General features: G+C 42.6%; 1 protein-coding gene across 1 annotated transcript; it reads right to left on the reverse strand.

Annotated features, from left to right (window-relative positions):
- Positions 1 to 6,316: 6,316 nt before the first annotated feature.
- Positions 6,317 to 22,386, reverse strand: LOC134227991 (zinc finger imprinted 3). The gene is made up of 4 exons (XM_062709723.1): positions 21,723 to 22,386; positions 10,144 to 11,153; positions 8,566 to 8,662; positions 6,317 to 8,502 (listed from the first exon to the last, which is right to left on the reverse strand). The coding sequence occupies exons 1-4, from the start codon at positions 21,991 to 21,993 to the stop codon at positions 8,300 to 8,302; spliced, it is 1,581 nt and encodes a 526-aa protein (XP_062565707.1). The 5' UTR covers positions 21,994 to 22,386; the 3' UTR covers positions 6,317 to 8,299.
- Positions 22,387 to 23,723: the final 1,337 nt, after the last annotated feature.

The raw sequence follows: 23,723 nt of genomic DNA on the forward strand, positions 1-23,723 counted from the left end.
GTTATCAACGGTGGAATTTCGGTACCTACTCTTTCTCTTCAAATAAGCTGCAATGTGTCCGCGTTGGGTGGCTTGGATACCTTAATAGCTCATCTCATTCGCCTGAGGAGAAGCGATGTGAGGAGTGGTTTTCCAGTACGATACGACGGGATACGAATGGTCGGTATAGCGTTGCTCTACCGATGATTAAAGGCGCTGTGACAAGGTTGGGTGAATCGAAGAACATAGCATTTCGACGTCTGCGAGGAACCGAGAGAAGGATAGCTAAGAACTCATCACTTCGAGAACAATACGTCGCCTTTATGGAAGAGTACCTCAATCTCGGACATATAAAGATGCCGGATGAAGATACCCAAGGTTCGATTCGAAGGTGCTATTTACCGCATCATCCTGTGGTGAAAGAAGCTTCAACCACAACCAAGGTTCGCGTTGTTTTCGATGCGTCCTGTAAAACGTCTTCTGGAGTTGACGATGGGGCCAATAGTACATGATGATCTTCGGTCCATAATTCTTCGATGTCGGACCAAACAGTTTATGCTAGTGTCAGATGTGGAGAAAATGTTCCGCCAAGTCATCGTTGGTCCCGAAGACTGTCCTCTACAATGCATTCTCTGGCGAACTTCGCTATCGGAAAGTGTCCGTACGTGAATACGGTAACGAACGGCACAAAGCCCGCGCCGTTTTTAGCTACTAGGACGCTTCAACAACTCGCTGTGTATGAGGAAGGGCGTTTCCTCATGCAGCACGTGCAACCATGGACGACACCTACATGGATGACGTCATCACCGGTGCGAACGACGTGGAAACAGCAACGTAGATGCAGATTCAACTAAATGCGATGCTGTCAAGAGGAGGTTTTCAACTTTGCAAATGGGCATCCAACTGTCCAGTAGCCCTAGTAGGTATTACCGAAGAAAATTTAGCGATTCGCATTTCGGATGGGATTAACTTGGACCCTGATTCAGCAGTTAAAACCTTAGGGTTGACATGGATTCCATCTTCGGACATTCTAAGGTTCCAGTTCAACATCCCTTCACTGGACAGCGATACAGTTCTTACGAAACGCAGCGTGTTGTCAGTGATTGCCACTTTATTCGATCCCTTAGGGCTTCTGGGAGCTGCTATTACTACGGCAAAGATATTTATGCAGCTTCTGTGGATCATACGCGACGAGAATGAACAACACTTAAACTGGGACCAGCCGCTACCTCCGATGGTGGGTGAGTCCTGGAGAAGGTTCCACGAGCAACTACCCAAACTCAGTCAAGCACGAATCGAATAATGCGTAAACATTCCGAAAGCGATTGATGTTGAACTGCATTGTTTCTCCGACGCCTCGGCGAAGGCTCACGGTGCCTGTCTGTACATTCGGGGCACTGATGCGGACGGGAGGGTAAGAGTTCGACTTCCACATCGAAAGTGGCTCCGTAAAATAGCAGACAATACTTGGGCTGGAACTTTGCGGGGCGGTTTTGGCTGCACAATTGTATGAGAAGATTCGAACGTCTATCAAAACAACAGTAAGCGGCTATTTCAGGACGGATCCCACTTGCGTTCTACGATGGTTGCAGGCTTCTTCAACGACGTGGACCACGTTTGTCGCTAACCGGCTAACCGACGTTTGTCGTAAGGCGAAAATCCAAACAATCACGAAAGGCTGTCGATGAAGTACCCAACACCCGGCTGGCCTAATATCCCGAGGAATACCGTCTCAGTACATCCTGAAAAAACAATTTTGGTGGAGAGGTCCCACCTGGTTGGAGGAAAGCCCGGATCAATGACCAAGATTACCAGGATCGGTAATATCTGAGGAGGAGTAAGAAGAAAAACGGCGGACAATTATCACAGCAGCTGTTTCTACTGTCAGCGAGTTCAACCAGGAGTATTTTAGCAAGTTTTCATCGTATACTGACCTAATTTGCCGCACTGCATACTGGTTGCGTCTGATGAAGCTACTCCGAACACCGCAAATCAGCCGAAAGGATACGGGATTCCTTACCACATCCGAATTAAGGGAAGCAGAAAGTACGTTGGTTCGTCTGGTACAGAAAGAAGTGTTCGCCGTGAGAGCAATCTCATCGGGAGGCAAGGTTCCAAATAGGTCACAACTACGCTGGTTCAACCCATTCCTCTTCAGAGTCCAGAGTCAGATGAAGCGAAGCACCCGGTTGTTCTTCCAGCGCGGCATCCGTTCACCCGACTGCTTCTTCGGCATTATCATGAAACAACTGCTTCACGCGGGGCCGCAACTGATGCTAAGTGTAAGTACTAAGACTCCAATTCTGGCCGCTTGGCGGTAGAAGATTGATCAGAAACATCGTATATAGATGCCAGAATTGCTTCCGTTTTCACTGTTTATTTACGCCCAACCCCACGACGTGCTACAATTAAGGCCTACGTTGCAGTTTTTGTTTGCCTTTGTACCTTTGTACGAAGGAGGTTCATCTGGAACTAGTGTCAGATTTATCCACTGACAGGTTCCTGCTGGCGTTTTGCAGATTTGTGGCGAAGAGAGGACTGTGTACTAACATCTACTCCGACAATAGCACTAACTTCGTCGGTGCACGCAACCAGATGAAGGATCTGCTAAAGTTGGTGAATAGATCATAACAGAGCCGTATCCAAGGAGTGTGCCAAGGTTGGAATTCAGTGGCATTTCATACCACCGAGTGTCCTGCACTTCACAGGTTAATGGGAGGCGGCCGTTCGATCAACCAAACACCATTTGCTGCGTGTAATAGAGAATCAACCGTGTCTCCGGAGGACTTTACCAATTTTTTACTTGCTCAGGTCGAAGCATGCCTCAATTCCCGCCCCCTTACGCCTCTCTCTGAAGGTGTCAGGCCCAGGGCTGACAATAGTCATCGTCATAGCACGAAATGCCACAGTAGCGACGAGTTGCAGTGTCTTCATTGCTAGTCTACACATCGTCAATGACGCGCACGACGTTGGCTTTCGTCGTGTAACCAAATCGTCATGACGACATCGAAGAACGAAGACTTCATACCGTTATTCTTCGAACGGCAGCTGCCATGCGAAGATTTTTATTAATCCTTTGTAATAATGAGTCTAGAGTAACGTATGAAAGCGTTATGAATGTTATCGATACATTTATGTTACCAAAATTTCTACTATTTGTTTATTTGAGACGCCATTATGTTTTTAACCAGTCCGTTTATAATGACGTGCAATCAATTGTGTGAAGAAGTGACCAAGAAAATCGTCATAACTTTTGGTAGCGCGACTATCGTCGTGGTACGCATGCGGTGCGAAGAAAACGAATAGGTGTTGCGTCGTGCAATGTTCTGACGAAGACTAAATTTTTTTCGCTTTCTTCATATGACGAGAATGACTATTGTTAGCCCTGGTCAGGCCATTAGACCGAAGGTCGTGAGAAGTGAAAAATGAGAAGTTCTTTATTCACCTTACCCCTTTCTCCTTCGCCCTTCTTGCATCTTCCTTCTTCCTTATTCCTTCTTCCCTTTTCCTTCTTCCTTCTTATTTTTTCCTTCTTCCTCTTTCTTCTTTCTTCTTCCCTCTTCCTTCTTCCTTCTTTCTTCCTTCTTCCTTCTGCCTTCTTTCTTCTTTCTTCCGCCTTATTCTTTCTTCCTTCTTTCTTCTTCCTCCTTCCTCATCCATCTTCCTTCTTCCTTCTACCTTCTTCCTTCTTCCCTCTTCCTCCGTCCTTCTTCCTTCATCCGTCTTCCTTCTTCTTTCTTCCTTCTTCCCTCTTCCTTCTTCCTTCTTCCTTTTTCCTTCTTCCTTCTTCCTTTTTCTTTCTTCTTCTTTCTTCCTTCTTTCTTCCTTCTTCTTTCTTCTTCTTCCTTCTTCCTTCTTCCTTCTTCCTTCTACCTTCTACCTTCTTCCTTCTTCTTTCTTCCGTCTTCATTTTTCCTTCTTCCTTCTTCCTTCTTCCTCCTTCTTCCTTCTTCCATCTTCCTTTCTAGTCCTTCCTCATTGCACACTACTCACTTCTCACTCCCCAGTTCTCATTCGACCTAATGGCCATTCGGCCTAATGACCATTCGGCCTTTTGTATCCTGCCGCTTCCAGAAGAAAATAGCAGTGCAAGGCCCAACCAATTATAGCAGTTTTCCCTGTCCTGAATCCCATTCCATCGATTCTATATTCTATTTTCTATATTCTATTTTCAGAAATGCAACGGATTTCAGGGTGGGTGAGGATGTTTAGAAGTAGAACCAACTCCAAACTACAACCCTGATGTCACCACTCCGTAGCATCTGATCAAAGTCCGTCCCCGTCGTTTTATAGCCGTCCCAGAGCAAACGATCGATGTTGGCTCGGTGGCTACGCATCGCGGTTAGCCGAACTGTACGCTCTCCCTACCAACTGAACGAGAATCGCTGTTATGCTACGTACACACCAGTCAAGCAGTTTGACGAACATTGCCTCCGCCCCCAAGAAAACGCTTCGGTTGCTGCTTTGTTTGAACGTGTGTGAAGTTGTTCGAACATTGACAGTTGGCGGCTCAGTTGGAAAAAATTAAAACGGTTTGATTTTGGTTTGAGTTGTCGGGAGTGGAGTCAAGGTTCGCCGAACATGTTTGAGCATTTTTAGTGAAGTTGAACAAACCCCCATATATTTTTTGATGGTTGGTGCTCAAGTTGGCGCTTCGGTCGTTCATGTGTGATATTGTTGGTCTAATAAATTGATTGTTCGTGTCGCTGTTGGTGAAAATGATGGATGTTTGAATAAACGAGAGGTGGAGTCAATGTTGGTCAAACTGCTTGACCGTGTGTACGTTCCATTAGAGGCAACCGACACAAATCATCGCATAACAAACGGAGGGCTGATGGACTGGACGATACGAACCGACAGTTAGTCCACTACAGCCAGTATACCGGTCAGGCGGTCAGCATGTTCCGCGAACGAAATCCAATCGAAGTTGTTTAGACTCGTTATTTAATATTATTGAACTATGTTAGAGTTAAGTGACAATAAAATAGAAATTTCAAGCATGTTGTGCTCTTGTGAACTCCAATAAAGTGTTGTGCCTACGTGAATTATGCTAGTTAGTAATCACTAAGTTGACTGACACTACCGGTCTGTGTTGCGGCCGTACCAAGGCACTATGGAGAATTCTCATACAAATGGGCGGCCAAAAATATTTTTTCAATGAAAACTGTTTCTATGCAACATATATTATGTGAAGGCATATTTAAGAACCTTTTCTAACCCTTTAAAGACCATCGTCAACTCTTCAAAACATGTCACCGGCGAAAAAAATTTTTTTTCAATTTTTTTTGGCCTTTTTTTTGTTTGTTTCCAATACAACTTGCATAAGATAGCAAATAATTATATTTCTAGTAATAATGTTGTTCACTTTCTAATCATTACGAGGTATAGAGATTAAAAATACGATTTTCAAGAAAACTTTAATTGCAGCGTTCTCGTAAAAGCGTAAATATGCGCAAGCAAATCACTCACTAAAAGGTGGTACAAGGGTTATATTTCAATCCCCAATTTTCGGATGAGGGGACATTAGGGTTGCGGGACCAGAGTTATGGTAATTAAAGTTTATCCTCTACAACTTTTTGACATTAATCTTAGCATGCAGAATAAACCAAACTATCGGAAAGCTATGGTTTTCAGCAGCTTTGAAATGGTACATAAAACTTTATATATGGAGAAAAATTGACTTCATAACATACAAATCAAAATAAGAAACGTTTTTTTTTTTTATCAGCTTTTTTCACTTCGCCAGCCCATATCTTTTGACTGAATAAACATAGCGCTTCAATATTTCCCGATTCTCTTATCTAGAGTATATACTTTCATATGATAGGGGAACTGTTCCATTTTCAATCCCACTGAACATATATTCATCTCATCGCAAAACAGAGAAATACAGCACCAATCTTGTCGCTTCTTTTTGCTAATATGCGTGCTCACTGCTGAAAAAATCACAAAAATGAAAAAACAAATCAACAACAACTTTTCATTGCCTTGTTTTTGATGGGATGGAAATGGGAGCTACGAGATGAAGTCCCGAACCGTTCCCCTATATAAATTAGACAAATAGGAGATAGTATTTTTTCGATTAATGGCCACCCTTTTCCCATAGTGCAAGGGGAGCAGATTAAAAATACTAGTGCGACATTGTTATTTTTTACACTGAACCCACACTGAAGCCAACATTCAATGTCGGAAATTGAAAACCGACCCTACTGAGCAAGAACGGTAACTGGCCAATACCCGTTCAGTTACATTGCTCTTATCGCGACAACTACAGATGAAATTCCTTCAGCAATTTTAAATCAACTTATAGTAAAATAAAAATACAATTAGTCGCGTTCCATGCCGCTTCATATCTGCCTGGTTTCATCCGCTGCTCGTTGACTTGAACCAAAAATAAGTCAGCGCATTTGAAATTTCTCGCTTTTAAAAATCGATTCCTATTGCTATTGCACAACAGTATAACAAATGCTCGTATTTCGGCGAATCTATGCTGCGTTTCTATCAGTTTTTGCTTACTATTTTTTAAGTGTTTTATTGAGAAAGTCTATTGTACGGTTGGTTTAGTTTTCAGATCTTCCGAATTCCGATTGTTCATTTGATTTTCGTTTGAATCGCTCCACTTTCGTATAGCTATAAGTAGTTTCATATGTAGGTTTACTATGTTCTTGTTTGGTTTCGGCTCTCTAATCAAAATAATAAAATAGCATTTTCTTATTTGGAACTCTGGATTGTGAAATATCGAATTTGTTCTCTTTCGGTTATACGGAGTATGATATTGTTCATCTCTTTGTTTCAGTTTATACTATAGTGTATTGTTGAAGTGTTTATACCTTCTTTTCCTCTTTTGTAGTAAGTTATTTGAACATCGCTTTGGTAAGTTTGTTGCTGCAACTTTGTTTTGGAGTAACGTTTGTTTTGTTTATGTTTGTTTTCGATTTGTTTTGTAGTATTTTTGTTCACTATTGTTTCAACAGTATTTAATTCCTTTCTTCTTAGTTTTGTACTTTGAATTCTTATTTACTTCCATATTGTTGCATGCGATAATGTGTTTTGTTTTCTCTTGCTAGTTTAAAGTAATTTTAGGAGATTCTTCTGTTTTTTTATAGGTAGACATAGTTTATACTTCTGCCAACTGTCGAGAGCATGTTATTTGTTATTTTCCAATTCCAGCCAGTTCCAATTCTTTGCCAAAACTTTGCAAGTAGTAGCCCCATTCTGCCTTACTTCTGTTAAAACTTTTTGCATATATTTATTCATTGTAATACTTTACTTTTTAATATATAGGTTTTATTTTTTAAACATCTCTTTTACTGGATTCTGTCCAATATTCAGTACAAAATATATATTCTTAAGGATATCGTCTACTACATCAGTTACAGTTGGCTCTCAATAAATAAAATATTACACTTTCTCCAATTGTATATCGTCGTATATTTGCAACTTGTTTAGCAACTCTCGTTAAGAAAAATATTATCCGTCTTTTAGCTTATTGATTTCGTATATCTTCATTAGTCTGTTGTGTGTCGGTCAGCAACTGCTCCCCGTCCGAGCAGTTGGACTTAAGAGCAGGATCTGTTTAACGTTCGCTCGAATGCTTTTTTGTTTCCGAAAAATTATTGCTATCGTTCAGAGGCGGAGAATTTCGAGTCCGAAGATTGTTAGAGTAAAGCGAATTTCGGGGAGTTTCTATCGTAAAAGCGGTAGCAGCGTATGTGGAGTATTTATAGATTGGATTTGTGCAACAACTTCTGTATAAGCTACTAATCGTTTACCGGTGGAGATAGATTCATATCAGGTCAGATTGCACGTATACTCGTTCCGGTTGAAGTTTGACTAACCTCTTCCATGTCGGTGTGTTAAAGATACATTTTCGATAGTGAATCGTATAACTCAGGTTAGATCTTGATCGTTTGATTTGTTCGACTTGCGAGTAGAACACAAATCGAAGTCCTCCGAGTATTCCCAGAAGACTAATGGGTATGGACTTTTGACATGGCATGTACGATGTTCTTTTGGGCAGAGCAATATCCAAAGAGTCAGGAATCATAGCGTCGATTTACTTCAAGCCTATCTTGTATAAACTCTATAACAATTGTCAACTGTTTGCTGCACCATAGTTTGTATAATGATTCGAACAAAATTTCAGGGCTATTGAACTATATGGTTTGTTGATTGTGTGACATAATATTAACATAAAAATTGCACCTAATTCGTTCGTCGACTAACTTCATCCAACTCAACTCACATTAACCCTATACCAAAGATCGTTTTCACGGAGAAAACTGGAACATCCACCTTACCAAAAGTCCTTGTACGAGGCTCAGGAGGCCGTCACCGGCGCACCCTGCATGTTGGTGGCCATCAGCGACGGTGCAAGTGCTGCATTGTTATTGTTGTTGTTATTGTTGGAGTTGGAGCTGTTCGAACCATTTCCGGTACCTGACTGGGCCGACATTTCCGACTTGACGCGGCGGGCGATGTGCGATCGGGTGTGCTTGCGTAGGTGATCCTTCCGGTAGAATCCTGTAATGTTCGACAGAATTTATGTCACATAATTGTATCGCGACAACATGTCTTAAAGCATACCTTTTCCACATTCATTGCAAACGTGCTTCTTCTCACCGGTGTGGATAACAATGTGCAATGTTAACTGTTCCTTGCGTTTGAACGACTTCAAACATATCTGTAAACAATATTTTTTTAAACGGAGGAGCAATCTATTAAATAACTGAAAGTAACATCTAGAATTTAACAATTACAGTATTTTCCAACGTATTCTTCTGAATTAATTTTTCACAAAAGTTTTTTTATGTAACAACTGTGTCTAATATAGTAGTCTCCTATAAAATGAACCGGCGATGCAGTTTTTTTCAAAGCGGCGTTCGGTGCACACCTTAATATGACAAAAAAATCATTTTATGTGCATGTAGTTAAAATAACCAATAACGCGATCAGAAACGCCATATTTTTAATTGAAAAGGTGTTTTTTTCTCGGTAGCATCGATGAAACAGACTGAGCTTTTGAATAAAACTGACATGTTGTTACGGATAAGTTTCCACCATGTTTTGAAACTTCTGATTACGAAAGTATTCTTGGCAAAGTGCATCATTGAACGCGTTCGTATTAAGACGTAAAATAGTCGCAAGTTTCGGGTTTGTGCTTTGTGCGATCGGTGAGAAATAAATTAGTGCGAGATTGAACGCATTCTTATTAAGACGTAAAATAGTCGCGAGATGCTTTGTAGCAGTGCAGTCGGTAAGTATAATAGTCGCAAATTTCGGGTTTATGCTTTGTGCGATCGGCGAGTAAATAAATTAGTGGAAGATTGAACGCGTTCGTATTAAGACGCATAATAATCGCGACTTTCGGGCTTATGCTTTGTACGATCGGTGAGTAAAAAAATCAGTGCAAGATTAAACGCGTTCGTATTAAGACGCAAAACAGTCGCGAGTTTCGGGTTTATGCTTTGTTCGATCGGTGAGTAAATAAATTAGTGCAAGATTGAACGCGTTCGTATTTGAAAGCAGAAAAGTCGCGAGATCCTGGTTTGTGCTTTGTACGGTCGACGAGTAAATAAATCAGTGCAAGATTGAACGCGTTCGTATAAGGACGTAAAATAGTCGCGAGTTTCGGGCTTATGCTTTGTGCCGTCGGTGAGTAAATAAATTAATGCAAGATTGAACGCGTTCGTATTAGGACGCAGAAAAGTCTTGAGTTTCGAGTTTGTGCTTTGTGCGGTCAGTGAGTAAACAAATGAGTGCAAGATTGAACGCTTTGGTACTAAGACGCAAAAAAGTTGCAAATTTCGAGTTTATGCTTTGTGCGATCGGTGAGTAAATAAATTAGTACAAGATTGAACGCGTTCGTATTTGGACGCAGGAATTAGAAAAGTCGCGAGATCCGGGTTTGTACTTTGTGCGATCGGTGATTAAATGAATCAATGCTTGATTGAACGCGTTCGTATTATGCTTTGTGCGATCGGTGAGTGAATAAAGATTGCATGCGTTCGTATTTGGACGCAGAAAACTCGGGTTTATGCTTTGTGCGGTCGGTGAGTAAATAAATCGGTGCATCGCTGAACGCATAAACTCTTGTATGTTGATTCAAAATTTGATTCATCAGACCTACGTCTTCCTTTGTACATTGCGAATCTCAATACTTACGCTGCATATGTGCGGCCGGTCCGGAATGTGCGACAGTTTGTGTCGGGTAAGGTGGTCCTTCCGCTTCAAAGCGGCATGGCAAATATCGCACACGAAACGGCGCTCCACCGCGTGCGAGATTACGTGCTGCTCGATCAGGCCACGCTCCGGATACGCCATCTGACACTCGGGACAGCAGAACAGCGGCGATCCGTCCAGGGCCTTCGTCTCGCGGATTTGTCCCGGCTTGGGACGAGGCTTTTTCTCCTTCGGTGGTTTGCGTTTCTTTTCTTTCTTTTGGCGTTTTGACTTGCCCTTTCCGGTTGTTGTGGTCGTAGTCGTGGAATTGGCGGCATTTCCAGTGGCATTATTGGCGTTATTAGAATTAGTGGTCGGAACTGCGTTGGCGTTTCCGTTTACAGTTCCGTTCATTCCGTTTTGTTGGCTACCAAGCTGTTGTTGGCTATTGGTTACGTTGCTGGAGAGGATGGGCAATTGATTGATGCCTCCGTAGTTTTGACTATTGTCCTGATGATTATTCGTATGATGCGTAAAATGCTGGTGATTGAGCCCTAGACTGGCTGCCGCAGCACTCACTGCCACATTCCCCAGTGCCAAATTCAAATTAGAACCATTTTTCAAATTTAACAAGTCTTTTTGGACATTGAACGCATTAGTTTCGACGCCGATCAATCCACTGAGCGGTCCAGGGGATGCCAATCCAGATCCAACGTTGTTCGATTCTTTCTTGATGGTTTCGGAATATTTAAGAAAGTGCTGTATGGAAATGGGTAGAGTGGCGGATAAAAGGTGGGACGAATAATCCACTGTGTTTGATGGGTTGGCCAGCGTTTGCCAAGATTGGTTGACATTTTGCAATATTTGCTGGTTGATCATCTCGTCTCGATCGACCTTGATCGTATTCTTCAGCTTATTATCCACTTGCATGTTGTTAGTAAAGCCATGATCGGGTTGTGGCTGACTATACGGAAGAGTAATATTTTGTCCATATGACATTGGCGTGTTGATCACTGAAAAAAAATAAAAGACCTGAATTCAATAATTTCTTTAATAAATTCAATAAATCTTTAAAATACATTAATTGCGGGAGTAGAAACAAATTATCCCATTTTTTAACAATTTCAGATTTTTGAGGAATTATACTGTTTTCACATAGGCTTCGAAGAAACTATGATCCTGTTTTTTTTGACTAATCAATAACATTTGAATCAGAGACTGAAAAATCAGTTAAGGTAAAGGGGACCATATAATTTTTTTCCAAAGGAGGACAAATTCACCCGAATCGTAGCGAAAAAGGAGGACATTAAAAAATTGATCGATTTAATATGATTTAGAATATTATATTTGTTAATATTTTGCACACTAAAGTTTATTGGAAGAAGTGTTTGTAAGTCGAGGCAATTACGACACATTCTTCTACTTCCTTAACATTGCATCTCCAGATAACACATTTCCGACAATGGAGTAATTGCGCAGTGACGTCACGCACGACTTTTGACAAGTTCTGGTCCTGGTTCGATTACATTTTAATTTTCTACTTCTATCATTCTTTGGAATATGAAAATTTTGACCGTGTCATTTTTTTTCACACAAAATTTGTTGAAATTTGTTTATCTGACAAACCATCAAACTTCTACTGTCTAAGACGATTTTCTTCTTCTTCTTCTTATTGGCATTACATCCCCACACTGGGACAGAGCCGCCTCGCAGCTTAGTGTTCATTAAGCACTTCCACAGTTATTAACTGCGAGGTTTCTAAGCCAAGTCACCATTTTTGCATTCGTATATCATGAGGCTAGCACGATGATACTTTTATGCCCAGGGAAGTCGAGAAAATTTCCAATCCGAAAATTGCCTAGACCGGCACCGGGAATCGAACCCAGCCACCCTCAGCATGGTCTTGCTTTGTAGCCGCGCGTCTTACCGCACGACTAAGGAGGGCCCCGAATTTCATAAAATTTCAATTTCATTCTTAAAATTTATCCACAAAGCACACGTTATCCAACAATATTGAAGATTCAAGTAAAATGCGGCTGAGATGTTTCTGTACCGGAGACTGGAAGCTGTGAAAAATTATCCAGCGCGGCGTTTTCTCAATCTACGACGATGACAACGAGATCAAAAATCACGCGACAACTCCAATCTGACTGTAACCAACAATGGCGCGACTTCCACACCAGGAAGCTCGCATAGAAGTAAACTCGTTCCTCGCACTTGCAGTTCATTCTTCGTGTATTTTGAAAACAATGTAGAAATCAGAATGCATCAAAAAATGACTGTACGGGAAGCTATGAAAATTCACTTTTAGGATCAGATCGTGTCTATTGAGGTGGAGTTAGTTGACTGTTCATAATCTTTATACAGTCGAAGAACTATCCTCTGCATCGAACAGAACAGAAAGGAAACATAATATTAAAAACTCATGGTGATTGCACTACAAGGTGTTTTACATGTTGTGTAATTAGTGTCTGACTCTAATACTCCTCATCGCTTAAGTCACTGAATCCTTCACGCTTCTTGTCAAGCCCGAAGTTAATCGCAATCACGTTGATGTTTGTTGGTCTCAATGGTTAAGTAAATATGTCCGCAATCATCCGTTCGGTAAGGCAGCACAGATTGGTTGACCTCTCTTACACACAGATCCTTGACATGAAGCACCTTAGTGCAAATATGTTTTGTTTCGCTTATTCTGCCCTTCTATTGAAACAAAATCGATGCAGCTTCAATTGCCTTCTAAGATAACTGTGACTTCTAGCTACGAGTGAACTAGTTTCTCATTTTATATTATTTATTACTAGATTGTCTGTTTTTCCTGTTTCCTGAAAGCGTTTTGACCTCGATGACCCTGGAGGGATGGTTAAATGGGTCTTGTGTTTATGTTCCTGCACCCCACCTTAGATGGTACGCAGCACTTTCCTTTCGAGAACTCCCAGTGTGCGTTGATCCTCTACGACCTGGACGATTCTCATGTCCGTAGTCAATTTGGTACGGCTGCAAACTCTATTCCGTCGGAGCGTCTTGCGGAGTCCAAAGTATGTACGATTTCCCGCTACTATGCGTCTCCGAATTTCTCTGCTGGTATCATTTTCGACAATCACCAGTGAGCCCAAGTACACAAATTCTTCTACCACCTCGATTTCGTTACAACCGATGGAAACTTGCGGTGGATGGCTCACATTGTCTTCTCTTGAGCCTCTTCCTATCATGTACTTCGTCTTCGACCGTCGACGTGTTGATGACAAGTCCGATCCGCTTAGCTTCCCTCTTCAGTCTGGTGTAGGCTTCCGCCATCTTCTCAAAGTTACGTACCATAATATCTATGTTGTCAGTGAAGCCAAATAGCAGGACGGACTTATTGAAAATTGTATCACTCGTGTTATTCCCTGCTCTTTGTATTACCCCTTCCAAAGCGATGTTGAATAGCAGACACGAAAGACCATCTGCAGTACTTGGCGAACGGCGATCTTCCTGCTGGTGCTTTTTTCCTCCGGAAAATCGAGTTTTGTCTGCTCCGCCCCCGTTTATATCGTGCCTCGTTCGCCCTCGTGCGGTGATGCAGCAATCTCGCCCATGCTGCATTTTTCTCTTCCACTCACATTCGCCGTCATACCAGTCGTTTCTCTGATCCGGGGCACCGTGCCAAGTGCAGTGGTTGCGGTGCTACCAATGGCGGATCGAATATCTCTCCAACCATCTTCAAGAGACGCTTCGCCTAGCTGCTCTTCCGTTGGTAGTGCCACTTCCAGCTGCTGCGCATATCCTTGGGCTAGCCTACAGTCTTGTAGCCGCCCAATGTTAAGCCGCGGCGTCCGACTTCGACGCGTGTTGTACACCGTCGAGAGTTTTGAGCGCAGGCATACTGCAACGAGGCCCTTTATTCCTGTGAGTCCAATAAACGTGCCATAGGGACACGGCAGGTATTTTTTCGTAGGGGCTAAAACCAACGAAAGCAACATACATTTGCTAGAACTCCACTATAGCAGAACATTTCTCCTGAGCTTACGATTTGGTACGTATGAGTTTTACAAAAAAGCGTCTTTTATTTTGGTTTTCGAGACTATGACGAACAGACGAAAATACCTGCCGTGTCCCTATTTTATGGACCACTTCTCAAAATGCGGAAGTGAAGACGTGGGCAACATATTTGTACGTATACAATGAATGATTTTTTCATAGTAGGGTTAGTTTGGTAAGATAATGCATGGGTTCATTCATAAATTACGAAATCTGAAATTGGCAATGTTGATCCATCTCCCTCCCCTTCGCAACAAATGTGGAAAAAAAGGTTTTGATTTTTATATGAATCGTAACGCAGTGCCTGATTCGCTCCTACCCTACAGCATTGCGTAATTTGTGAACAGACCCTAATAGTAATGATCCTTATAAAATCTTCGAAGGTAACATATAAACATATAACGGGCTACGAAATGGTGAGTTGACATCCGGGAAGCGGCGCTTAACATAGCTCTGGTCCTCACAAGTTCCAATACTCAGGCTTCCACGGGTCTTCCGATGACAATCGACCGCCAGCTAAGGTTTGCGTACTTAGCTGGTAGTGTAGCATGCCCAGGCTTGTCCTTCTGACATCAGCTAGAGTGAGAGACGTCCTGTGGGGTCTGCTAGGATGTGGTGGGGTTCGACAGTGGACTCTGTTGAACTCCTTTAAAAAGCTGCATGTATCCCAAAGCAAGCCCTATCAAAACGACCGTGTGCCGCTCAAAGCGCACTAGCCTAGTCCTAGTGTTGGATTGGACTTCAAACAAATTTGATCCGACTTATCGAGGAAGTGCGGCTCCAACAGCGTATGTTCTGGCATCCAGCGGCTGAGTATGAAATGATATTCCCCGGAAGCTATACCTAAGATGGCAGCCCCATCCCGGTGGATAGGGAACCTTGGGCCAACAACCTACTGTTCCCGAAACATCAATTTGTTCGAGAATCCGATAATGAAAGAACACGGACTGATTTTACGGCGACGACTTTTAGCGCGAAACAACGGACACGCATAGGAACATGGAACGTTTTAACTTTTAACCCTAGCCCAGCAGGGTAAATTGGCACAACTTTCCAATGAGGCACACAGCATAAAGCTTGAGATCCTGGGACTGAGCGAAGTCCGTTAGCCAAACTTTGGAGAACACAGAACGCCGTCAGGACAAGTTCTGCTAAACTCTGGCTTACGAGGTGAACATGCTCCCCGGCATCGCAGAGTTGGCTTCCTACTAAGCGCTAAGCACACTCTGCGCTTATGAAGTGGGAACCTATAAGTGAAAGGATAATCGTTGCCAGATTTAGAACACGAGTCCGAAACCTTGCTATAATCCAGCGGTTCTCAACCTGGGGTACATGTACCCCTGGGGGTACCTTTACTAGCTGCAGGGGGTACCTCGGACAAAAATGCGTAATGGCGGACATTGTCTTGTACATAATATGCATAGCGATCAGAAAATCCAAGCCAACTGACCTCCACAATCAACAACCACAACAACAAAATGTTGACGAATATGTTAAGACGAATATGTTCAGAAGCCTTCGTTTGAGAGCCATGAAGGCTTCTTTTTTCGAAAAGCTCGGTTTTTTCGTTGCAAGAAGATTAAAAGCATCTTTCTACACTTCTTCTTCTTTTTCATCGGAAGCGTTCTTCCAAGCTGCTCGAAGGTGGCTTTTCAAGAGGCTTGAACGACTCCTTTCAAGAGGTCTAGAAGCCTTGTTTTAAGAGGCTCAGAAGGTTCCTTTCAAAAGGCTCGGAAGGCTCCCTTTAGGGGCACGTGAGCCTACTTATAAGAACCTCCTTTCAAGAGGCCCGGAAGCCTCCTTTCAAGAGGCCCGGAAGCCTCCTTTCAAGAGGTTCGGAAACCTCCTTTCAAGAGGCCCGGAAGCCTCCTTTCAAGAGGCCCGGAAGCCTCCTTTCAAGAGGCCCGGAAGCCTTCTTTCAAGAGGCTCGAAAGCCTCCTTTCAAGAGGCCCGAAAGCCTCCTTTCAAGAGGCCCGGAAGCCTCCTTTCAAGATACCCGGAAGCCTTTTTTCATGAGGCCCGAAAGTTTCCTTTCAAGATGCTCGAAAGCCTCGTATTAAGGGGCTCAGACGCCTCCTGTCAAGATGCCCGGAAGGCTTCCTTTAAGAGACAAGAGGCTTCAAGAGGTTCGGAAGCTTTCTTCAAGTGGCCTGGATGCCTCCTTTCAGAAGCCCGGCAGTATTTTTTCAAGAGGCCCGGAATCCTCGTTTTAAGTGGCCTGGCCGCCTTCTTTCAAGAGGCATTGGAGCCTCCTTTTAAGGCTCGGAAACCTTCTTTCAAGGAGCCCGGAAGCCTCCTTTCAAGAGGCTCGGAAGACTCCTTTCAAAAGGCATGGAATCCTCGTCCCAAGAGGCTCGGATGCCTCCTTCCAAGAGGCAAAACATAGGGGGTACCTCAATCAATGCAAAAGTTCGAAGGGGTACCTCTCATTAAAAAGGTTGAGAACCGCTGCTATAATCCAATATTATGCACCAACGATACTGCAAGACAAAGAGAGCTTCTACAGCCAACTCAATGCCGTCGTAGATAGAATTTCGAAGGGTGATCCCAAGATCTGTTTGGGCGACTTCAATGCGAAGATCGGATCCGACAACTCGAACCATGGGCGCATTATGGGACGCCATGGTCTCGGAGAAATGAGCGAAAACGGAGAGCTGTTCGCAGAATTTTGTCGCAATAACGACATGATGATGGGAGGATCGCTCTTCCCTCATCGACCGGTTCACAAAGTCACGTAGGACTCCCGTGACGGCTTTACAGTAAATCAAATCGACCACATCTGCATCAGCCGAAAATGGAAACGGAGCCTTCTTGATGTACGGAATAAACGTAGTGCCGATATCGCGTCTGATCATCATCTCCTCATCGGCGAAATACGCCTGCGCATTGCGCGGATTCGTTGACAGGAGGAAAGAGTTGGACGACGATTCAACACACGCCGATTGGAAGATGCCATGGTGTAACGGTCCTTCGTTGAAGAACTGGAGACGCGTGCTGCAGATATTCCGGAAGGTGGCAGCGTGGAAGACCAATTGACCGCCATCAAGAATGCCTTAATCGCCACCAGCGAGAACAATCTGGGCGAACTGCGCACCCAGAGAAAACAATGGATCACCGATGAGACCTGGAGGAAGATAGAGGAGCGAAGATAAGCCAAAACCGCGATAGAGCGATCAAAAACCAGAGGAGCCAAAGTCTTAGCCCGTCAAAAATACGCGGCTCTTGAGAAGGAAGTAAAACGCACATGTCGACGGGGCAAGCGAGCGTGGGCAGACTCTCTGGAGACGAAGGAGAGAGAGAGAGCCAGAGCAACCGGAGACATTCGCCTCCTCTACGATATCTCACGACGCTTAAATGGGATGAAGATGAATGCAACGATGCCTGTGAAAGACGCGAATGATCAGTTATTGGCCGACGCAACTGACCAGCTGAAATGCTGGTTCGAGCACTTCGAACAACTTTTTCAAGTGCCAGCCAGGCCACCACCACCTCGGCATGATCTGCCTAGGATCCGACTATAACACGCGTCAATACCGCAGCTCCATCACTGTTAGAGATTCAAACAGCCATCCAAAGCATGAAATCGAATAAAGCCCCTGGGGTCGATCGCATATCAACCGAGATGCTCAAAACTGACCCCATGACATCCGCTCAACTACTGCATCGTTTATTTTGAAATATCTGGGACATCGCAACTTTCCCGGTCGACTGGATGCAAGGTATCTTAGTGAAGGTACCCAAAAAGTGTGACCTGACTGTACACTAAGGTGGCTCAAAAAACACTTTTTCAAATTCTTGATGGGCCGCTCTCTTATTCGGTTCTATTTAATGCCCTGATGCTCTGGACAAAATTTCAGCCAAATCGGTCAACGTTTGGGCGGTGATAAACTCGTTGGAAGTTTATATTCAAAAATGTATGCAGAAACATTCAAAAACAGTGATTTGCAGTTGGACGGCACAATTTATGATGAAGAACTATGATACTCATTCAGGTCTTGTAGAATTAAATACAGAATGTTATGCTGAAAACCGCGAGAAGATTAGAGTTTGTTAGGCAAAGATATTGCCAATTTGCTGGAGTGTTGTATGGGTGAATTTATTTCTTTTCTATGGTAAAAGAAACGAAATTCGCCCAAAACCCACTTCAGAGAAATGCTAATAACTTCGCCGGGCAAACACTAATCTTCTCGCGGTTTTCAGCATAACATTCTGTATTAAATTTTTCAAGATCTGTATCATAGTTTTTAATCGTAAATTGTGCCGTCCAAATGCAAATCACTGTTTTAGATGTTTCTGCATACATTTTCCAATATAAACTTCCAACGAGTTTAGTACCGCCCTAACGTTGACCGATTTTGCTGAAATTTTGTCCAGAGTATCATGGCATCAAATAGAACCGAATAAGAGGGCGGCCCATCAAAAAAATTGAAAAAAAGTGGTTTTCCATACTAACTTGAGCCACCCTACTGTATACCCAGTTGATTTTTTACAAGGTGGGTTTCAATCGATTATGACCTTTAGCGTTAATGAAACCAAAACCAAATCGTTGGATGTAAACACGGTGACTCCTTCCAGTTTCACAGTAGCCGGGCAACCAGTGGAGAATGTTGAAAGCTTCCAATATCTTGGTAGCCAAATGGCGTCAGACGGCGGTACCAAGATCGATATAGGCGCACGGATCAAGAAAGCAAGGGCTGCCTTTGCGAGCTTAAGAAATATCTGGAAAAACATGCAGATAAGTGAACGCACCAAAATACGAATTTTCAAATCTAACGTGAAATCTGTGCTGTTATAGCTAGCGAAACATGCTGTGTATCAGTGGAGAACACTCAACGGCTGCAGGTGTTCATTAACAAATGCCTGCAGCCTGCAGTATATAATTCGGGCCTGGTGGCCTCACAACTGGATCTCAAACAACGAGCTCCATCGTCGTTGTCACCAGATGCCGATAGCAACAGAAATTCGGGATCGGAAGTAGGGCTGGGTCTACATAGGGGCGGAAACGAAATCTGTAAACAAGCATTAGACTGGAACTCAGCCGGACATCGCAGCAGAGGCAGACCCAGAGCCTCATGGCGGCGAAGCCTCTTATTGATTGACCAATTTTTTGGGCCGTTTCGACAGATAATTTAATCATTTTTCAGGTCGTAACCTTAGATTGACCACAGGTGGGTGGGTACCTCGCAGGGAGAGGTTTTATTAAAAAAGGGTACAAAAACAATGATTTTTATGCTTTTTTACTTATAGCTGAAAATCCTACCCTATTTGAACTGTATCTTTTCAAAAGGGTTATGCAGGAAGGCGTGTGCTTTGATATGAGGTATTGGTTATTTTAGACTGTGGCGGCTAGATGGTGAAATATATGAAATCATAATTTTAGACTACTCAAGATATTCCGATATATGGAATTTTATACATTGTAGGGGAACTGCTCCTTGAATTCATACCATGTACCCAAATCAATACCATTCGAAAACAAAGAATCGGTTCACAAATTGTTTTATTTCTTTTTATTGTGTTTGTTTTCAGCAGTGAGCACGCCGGATTACAGCAAAACACGAAACAAATTGAGCCTAAATGGCCTGTTTTGCGAATGTTATTGATATAGGAGATACCCTAAATATGCACAAATTTAAAATCGGTAAAGATGATGTCTTTAGCAAAGGTTGTATGGTGAAATAGACTGTCTTATGACGGGAAAAAATAGGAATTTTACAAATAGGCGGCGCTAGTGTGCTTGTAATATTATTGCATGTTTGAAATATTGCTCTAGCTTGAGATCCCTCGTACCTACACCCAAGTTGTATTCAGCAACATTGTTCAGGATGTCCAGGACTACAAAGAGGAGCTGAATATAATGAGCACTTCTTCCAAGAGGCGGCGCTAGTGAGCAGTTATATTTTAGCAGGGTTTGAATCCAAAAGAGAATGAGAAAATCTCTCACTTATCATGTCTGTATACGCTCTCGATAGGTAGCATACCGAGAGAGACGTTTTTCGGTAGCTGTTACGATATTGAACTGATTCGGGAGGCTACAACCCATGATAAATTTCTTTTAATAAGCCCCAATTGCGGGGGCACCGGTTCTGATGATGCATCTCAACTTTTTTTACATAGCTGTGCGAAAAAAAGATGGTCCCCAACATAAAATGAGCCAGAACAAAGCGTTTTATCAAACCCCATCGGTGGGGGCCGCCTATCCGAATCAGTTTTTTTCCAACTTGTATACAAGTGCGATAGTTTTGTTTTCATGGCTTGTTATGACTCGTTATGTTCGTTATCTATTGAGAGCCATTTCTGCAAACCCTGTATTTTAGTATATTGTTTATTGTTGTTAATTTTAATGCGTACCATTTTCGGCTAACATGAATGTTGTGGCAGAGTCTACCAAAAGTTGCTACCTGCTCCACCGATGCAAATAATAAAATGCGTTTACAGAATATGTTTTGGGTCATCCAAGAAAACCCTGGAGTAAAGGCCTTTGGGTCTACACGCGTAAGCAAAGATCAGCAAATTTGCACCCTGTTTGTAAAAATCCTATTTTTTTTCCACCACCAGACAGTCCATTCCCACCAGACGACCTTTGCTTAAGACATCATTTTTACAAATTTCAAATTTGTGCGATGGGAATATTTCAAGACAAAATTTTCAAAACGACTTATCTGCTTTTGTAAACAAAGATTCAAATGACGATTTGACGAATCTGATAGCTCTCCCACGCAAACCAACACCATCAATAGGTAGGTGAAGGTTTCCGCTACCTGTTGATGGCGTTGGTTTGCGTGGGCGAACTATCAGATTCGTCAAATCGTCGTTTGAATCTTTGTTTACAAAAGCAGATAAGTCGTTTTGAAAATTTTGTCTTGATTTACAATGTAGAAAATTCCATATATCGGAATATCTTGAGTAGTCTAAAATAATGGTTTCAAATATACCGCCTCCTAGCGGCAAAGTTCTAAACTAATCAATACTTCACACGCCTTCCTGCATTACTTTTTTGAAAAGGTGCAGTTTAAAATGGATAGGGTTTACAGATATAAGTAAAATAAGCAATCAAAATAACTGTTCTTGTACGCTTTTTACGGAAACCCCTCCCCGCGAGGTACCCGCCCACCTATCTAAGGTTACGACCTGAAAAATGATTAAATTATCTGTCAAAACAGCCCAAAAAATCCAAAATTGGCTAAACAATAAAAGAGCACAGACAACATTTTTTTTTTGAGCACAGACAGATGGTTAAGTGACCCTATAGCCTTTGCGTATACTAAGGGTGAAAGACGAAACGTCACATAATTTAAAAAACACTTTTCGCTACATAATCACCAAACAAACCAGTGAATCACCCCTCGCAACAAAGTGCACTCACCCCACTCGATGATTTTTGCTATCAACCACCCACCCCACCCAACAAAGAAAAGCGAGCGAGAGCTACCCGCAAATACGACACGACTACACAGCATTTCCAGGAAAAATTACCCCCAAATGTATGCAACACATCATCACCCCACACACCCACGCTTTTTCGCATAATTGAATAATGTCCTTCTGCATATTTCGCAACTTACTTGAGGTAGTATTCTGATTGAAATGGTTCCCGTTAGTGGATCCGTGATATCGATTTAGATCCTGCTGGCCAATGTTGGTACCGCTGGCGCTAACGGAAATTCCTGGAGTCGCACCGCCAATCCCTCCAATTCCGCCTGGTCCGGTACCATTTCCAGTCACGGCTGCCACCGCCGAATTCGTCGTGCTGGTGAATGCCCCATCATTGCTGCCGAACTTGGCCGCGAACTGGTGGATCCCGGAGAATGGGCCCCCAAACGCAGAGAAATTCATGTTTCACTCCACACCGTGTCGTCGGTGGTCACCGTTTCAAGGGGGCAAAAGGCAATAACTATAGATTCAACAGGACACCACTCAAGAAGGAAGCGAGAAACACTGGAGATATGATTGGTCTCATCCACGTCGTCCTCGACCTTTTAAGCACATCACATCAAGCTCATGTCTCGTACGGAAATTATGGTTTTGTGCACTCGTTTGGTAATCAATTTCGTAATTTATCGAACGGGAAACACCAGGAGATTAATCCGAAATCAAACACACGACAAAATCCGCGAAAAACGAACGAGAAAACTTAAATTTTGATTGACATTTTCCACACCATCCTTTTTGAAAAGATTAGCAGACAGACAGACAGAGATTCTAAAGAGAAGGGTGGAAAAGCTTGATGAAAACTGCACCAAAACTACATGCGAGGTAAGTACCTATACCTACGTCCGACTCGGTGGCACAAGTGCGGAAAAACGATTCGCGAACGGCTGCCGGGAAATGGGGTGAGATTGTTCCCAAAACACCAAGAGAGTAGATTCTTTCCGAAATGTTTTGTTAACATTTCGGAAGACAAGAAACAACTCCGATCGACGGTAGCCAACGAGTCAAGTGGTGCGAGTGTGAGTGAGCACGCTGGTCGGAGTCGGAGGACAATGCTCGTCGTCCTGCTGCGTCCTGCGTGCTCTCTGACCAACCAGCCTTCGTCGTCCTTGCGCGCTCGCTGCTTCGTAGGTGTGAGAGTGCGACATGCATCGAACCTCTGTGAGGGGGTGGGAAAATGCGTGTACACAAAAAGTTGGGAAATCGTGGGGTGGTGGTGAATGTGTTTTGTCTGATGCGACGCTAAGTTTTTCCCTTCCTGTCCAAGGAAGAACGAAGGGAATTCCATCATGAACTGACGTTCTTCTTGATTCTGGCTTCCAGCAATTGGGATACAGGTGGCGCAGTTGGTAATTGGCATATGATCATAGATGAAACTGGCCCACTTTTGAATGGATTGAAATTTTGTGAAGTCAACATTTAAATTAAGAAATAAATTTTGCACAATCATGAGCTACCTTAATTTAAAATAGGAAATCTATAAGAAAAATGTTATCAATCAAAATTTCCCTAGAGATCATAAAACGAAAATTAATTGATACCAGTGGGAAACACATCATTCTATATTAAAACCGTTCAGGGAATGTTCTCGAGGATTTGCTAAAAATTGTGGCTCAACCTTCCGCAACTCGCTTCAACTTTCATAACACGAGAACTCGCGTGTTGTATATTTAAAAAAAAGTACAACAGACCGAAAATCCGTTATAATGAAGCCAATTCAAAGGATATCAACGAGATTTTTTCCGGAAAATAATAAAGGGGATATACACTCCCATTGAGGACATTTTTGACCCTTCCTTCGGAAGTGTCTATAATTTCACTTTGTATACGTTACGCAGGCGTGTTATGTATTAATCGATCAAAAAACCTCTTGAATTATGAAGTAAAATGTATGGTAATTGAAACAAATTCACTTTAATATTGAAAATATAATTGCAACAAGTGATATGATATGAAAATATGCTTATTTCTCTGATTCGTTTCAAAGAAACAATTGATTTTAATTGAGGTACAGATAGAAGCATAAACCACAAAATCTTCTCAGAAAAGCAAAAACGTAAAAATTTGAAGGGATTTCAACAATTTTCTCAGTGGAAGCTAGATAGCAAATGTGAGCATGTTTTGAGACACTAAAG

The sequence above is a fragment of the Armigeres subalbatus genome, chromosome 3, assembly GCF_024139115.2.
Source record: "Armigeres subalbatus isolate Guangzhou_Male chromosome 3, GZ_Asu_2, whole genome shotgun sequence".
NCBI classification, from domain to species: Eukaryota; Metazoa; Arthropoda; class Insecta; order Diptera; family Culicidae; genus Armigeres; species Armigeres subalbatus.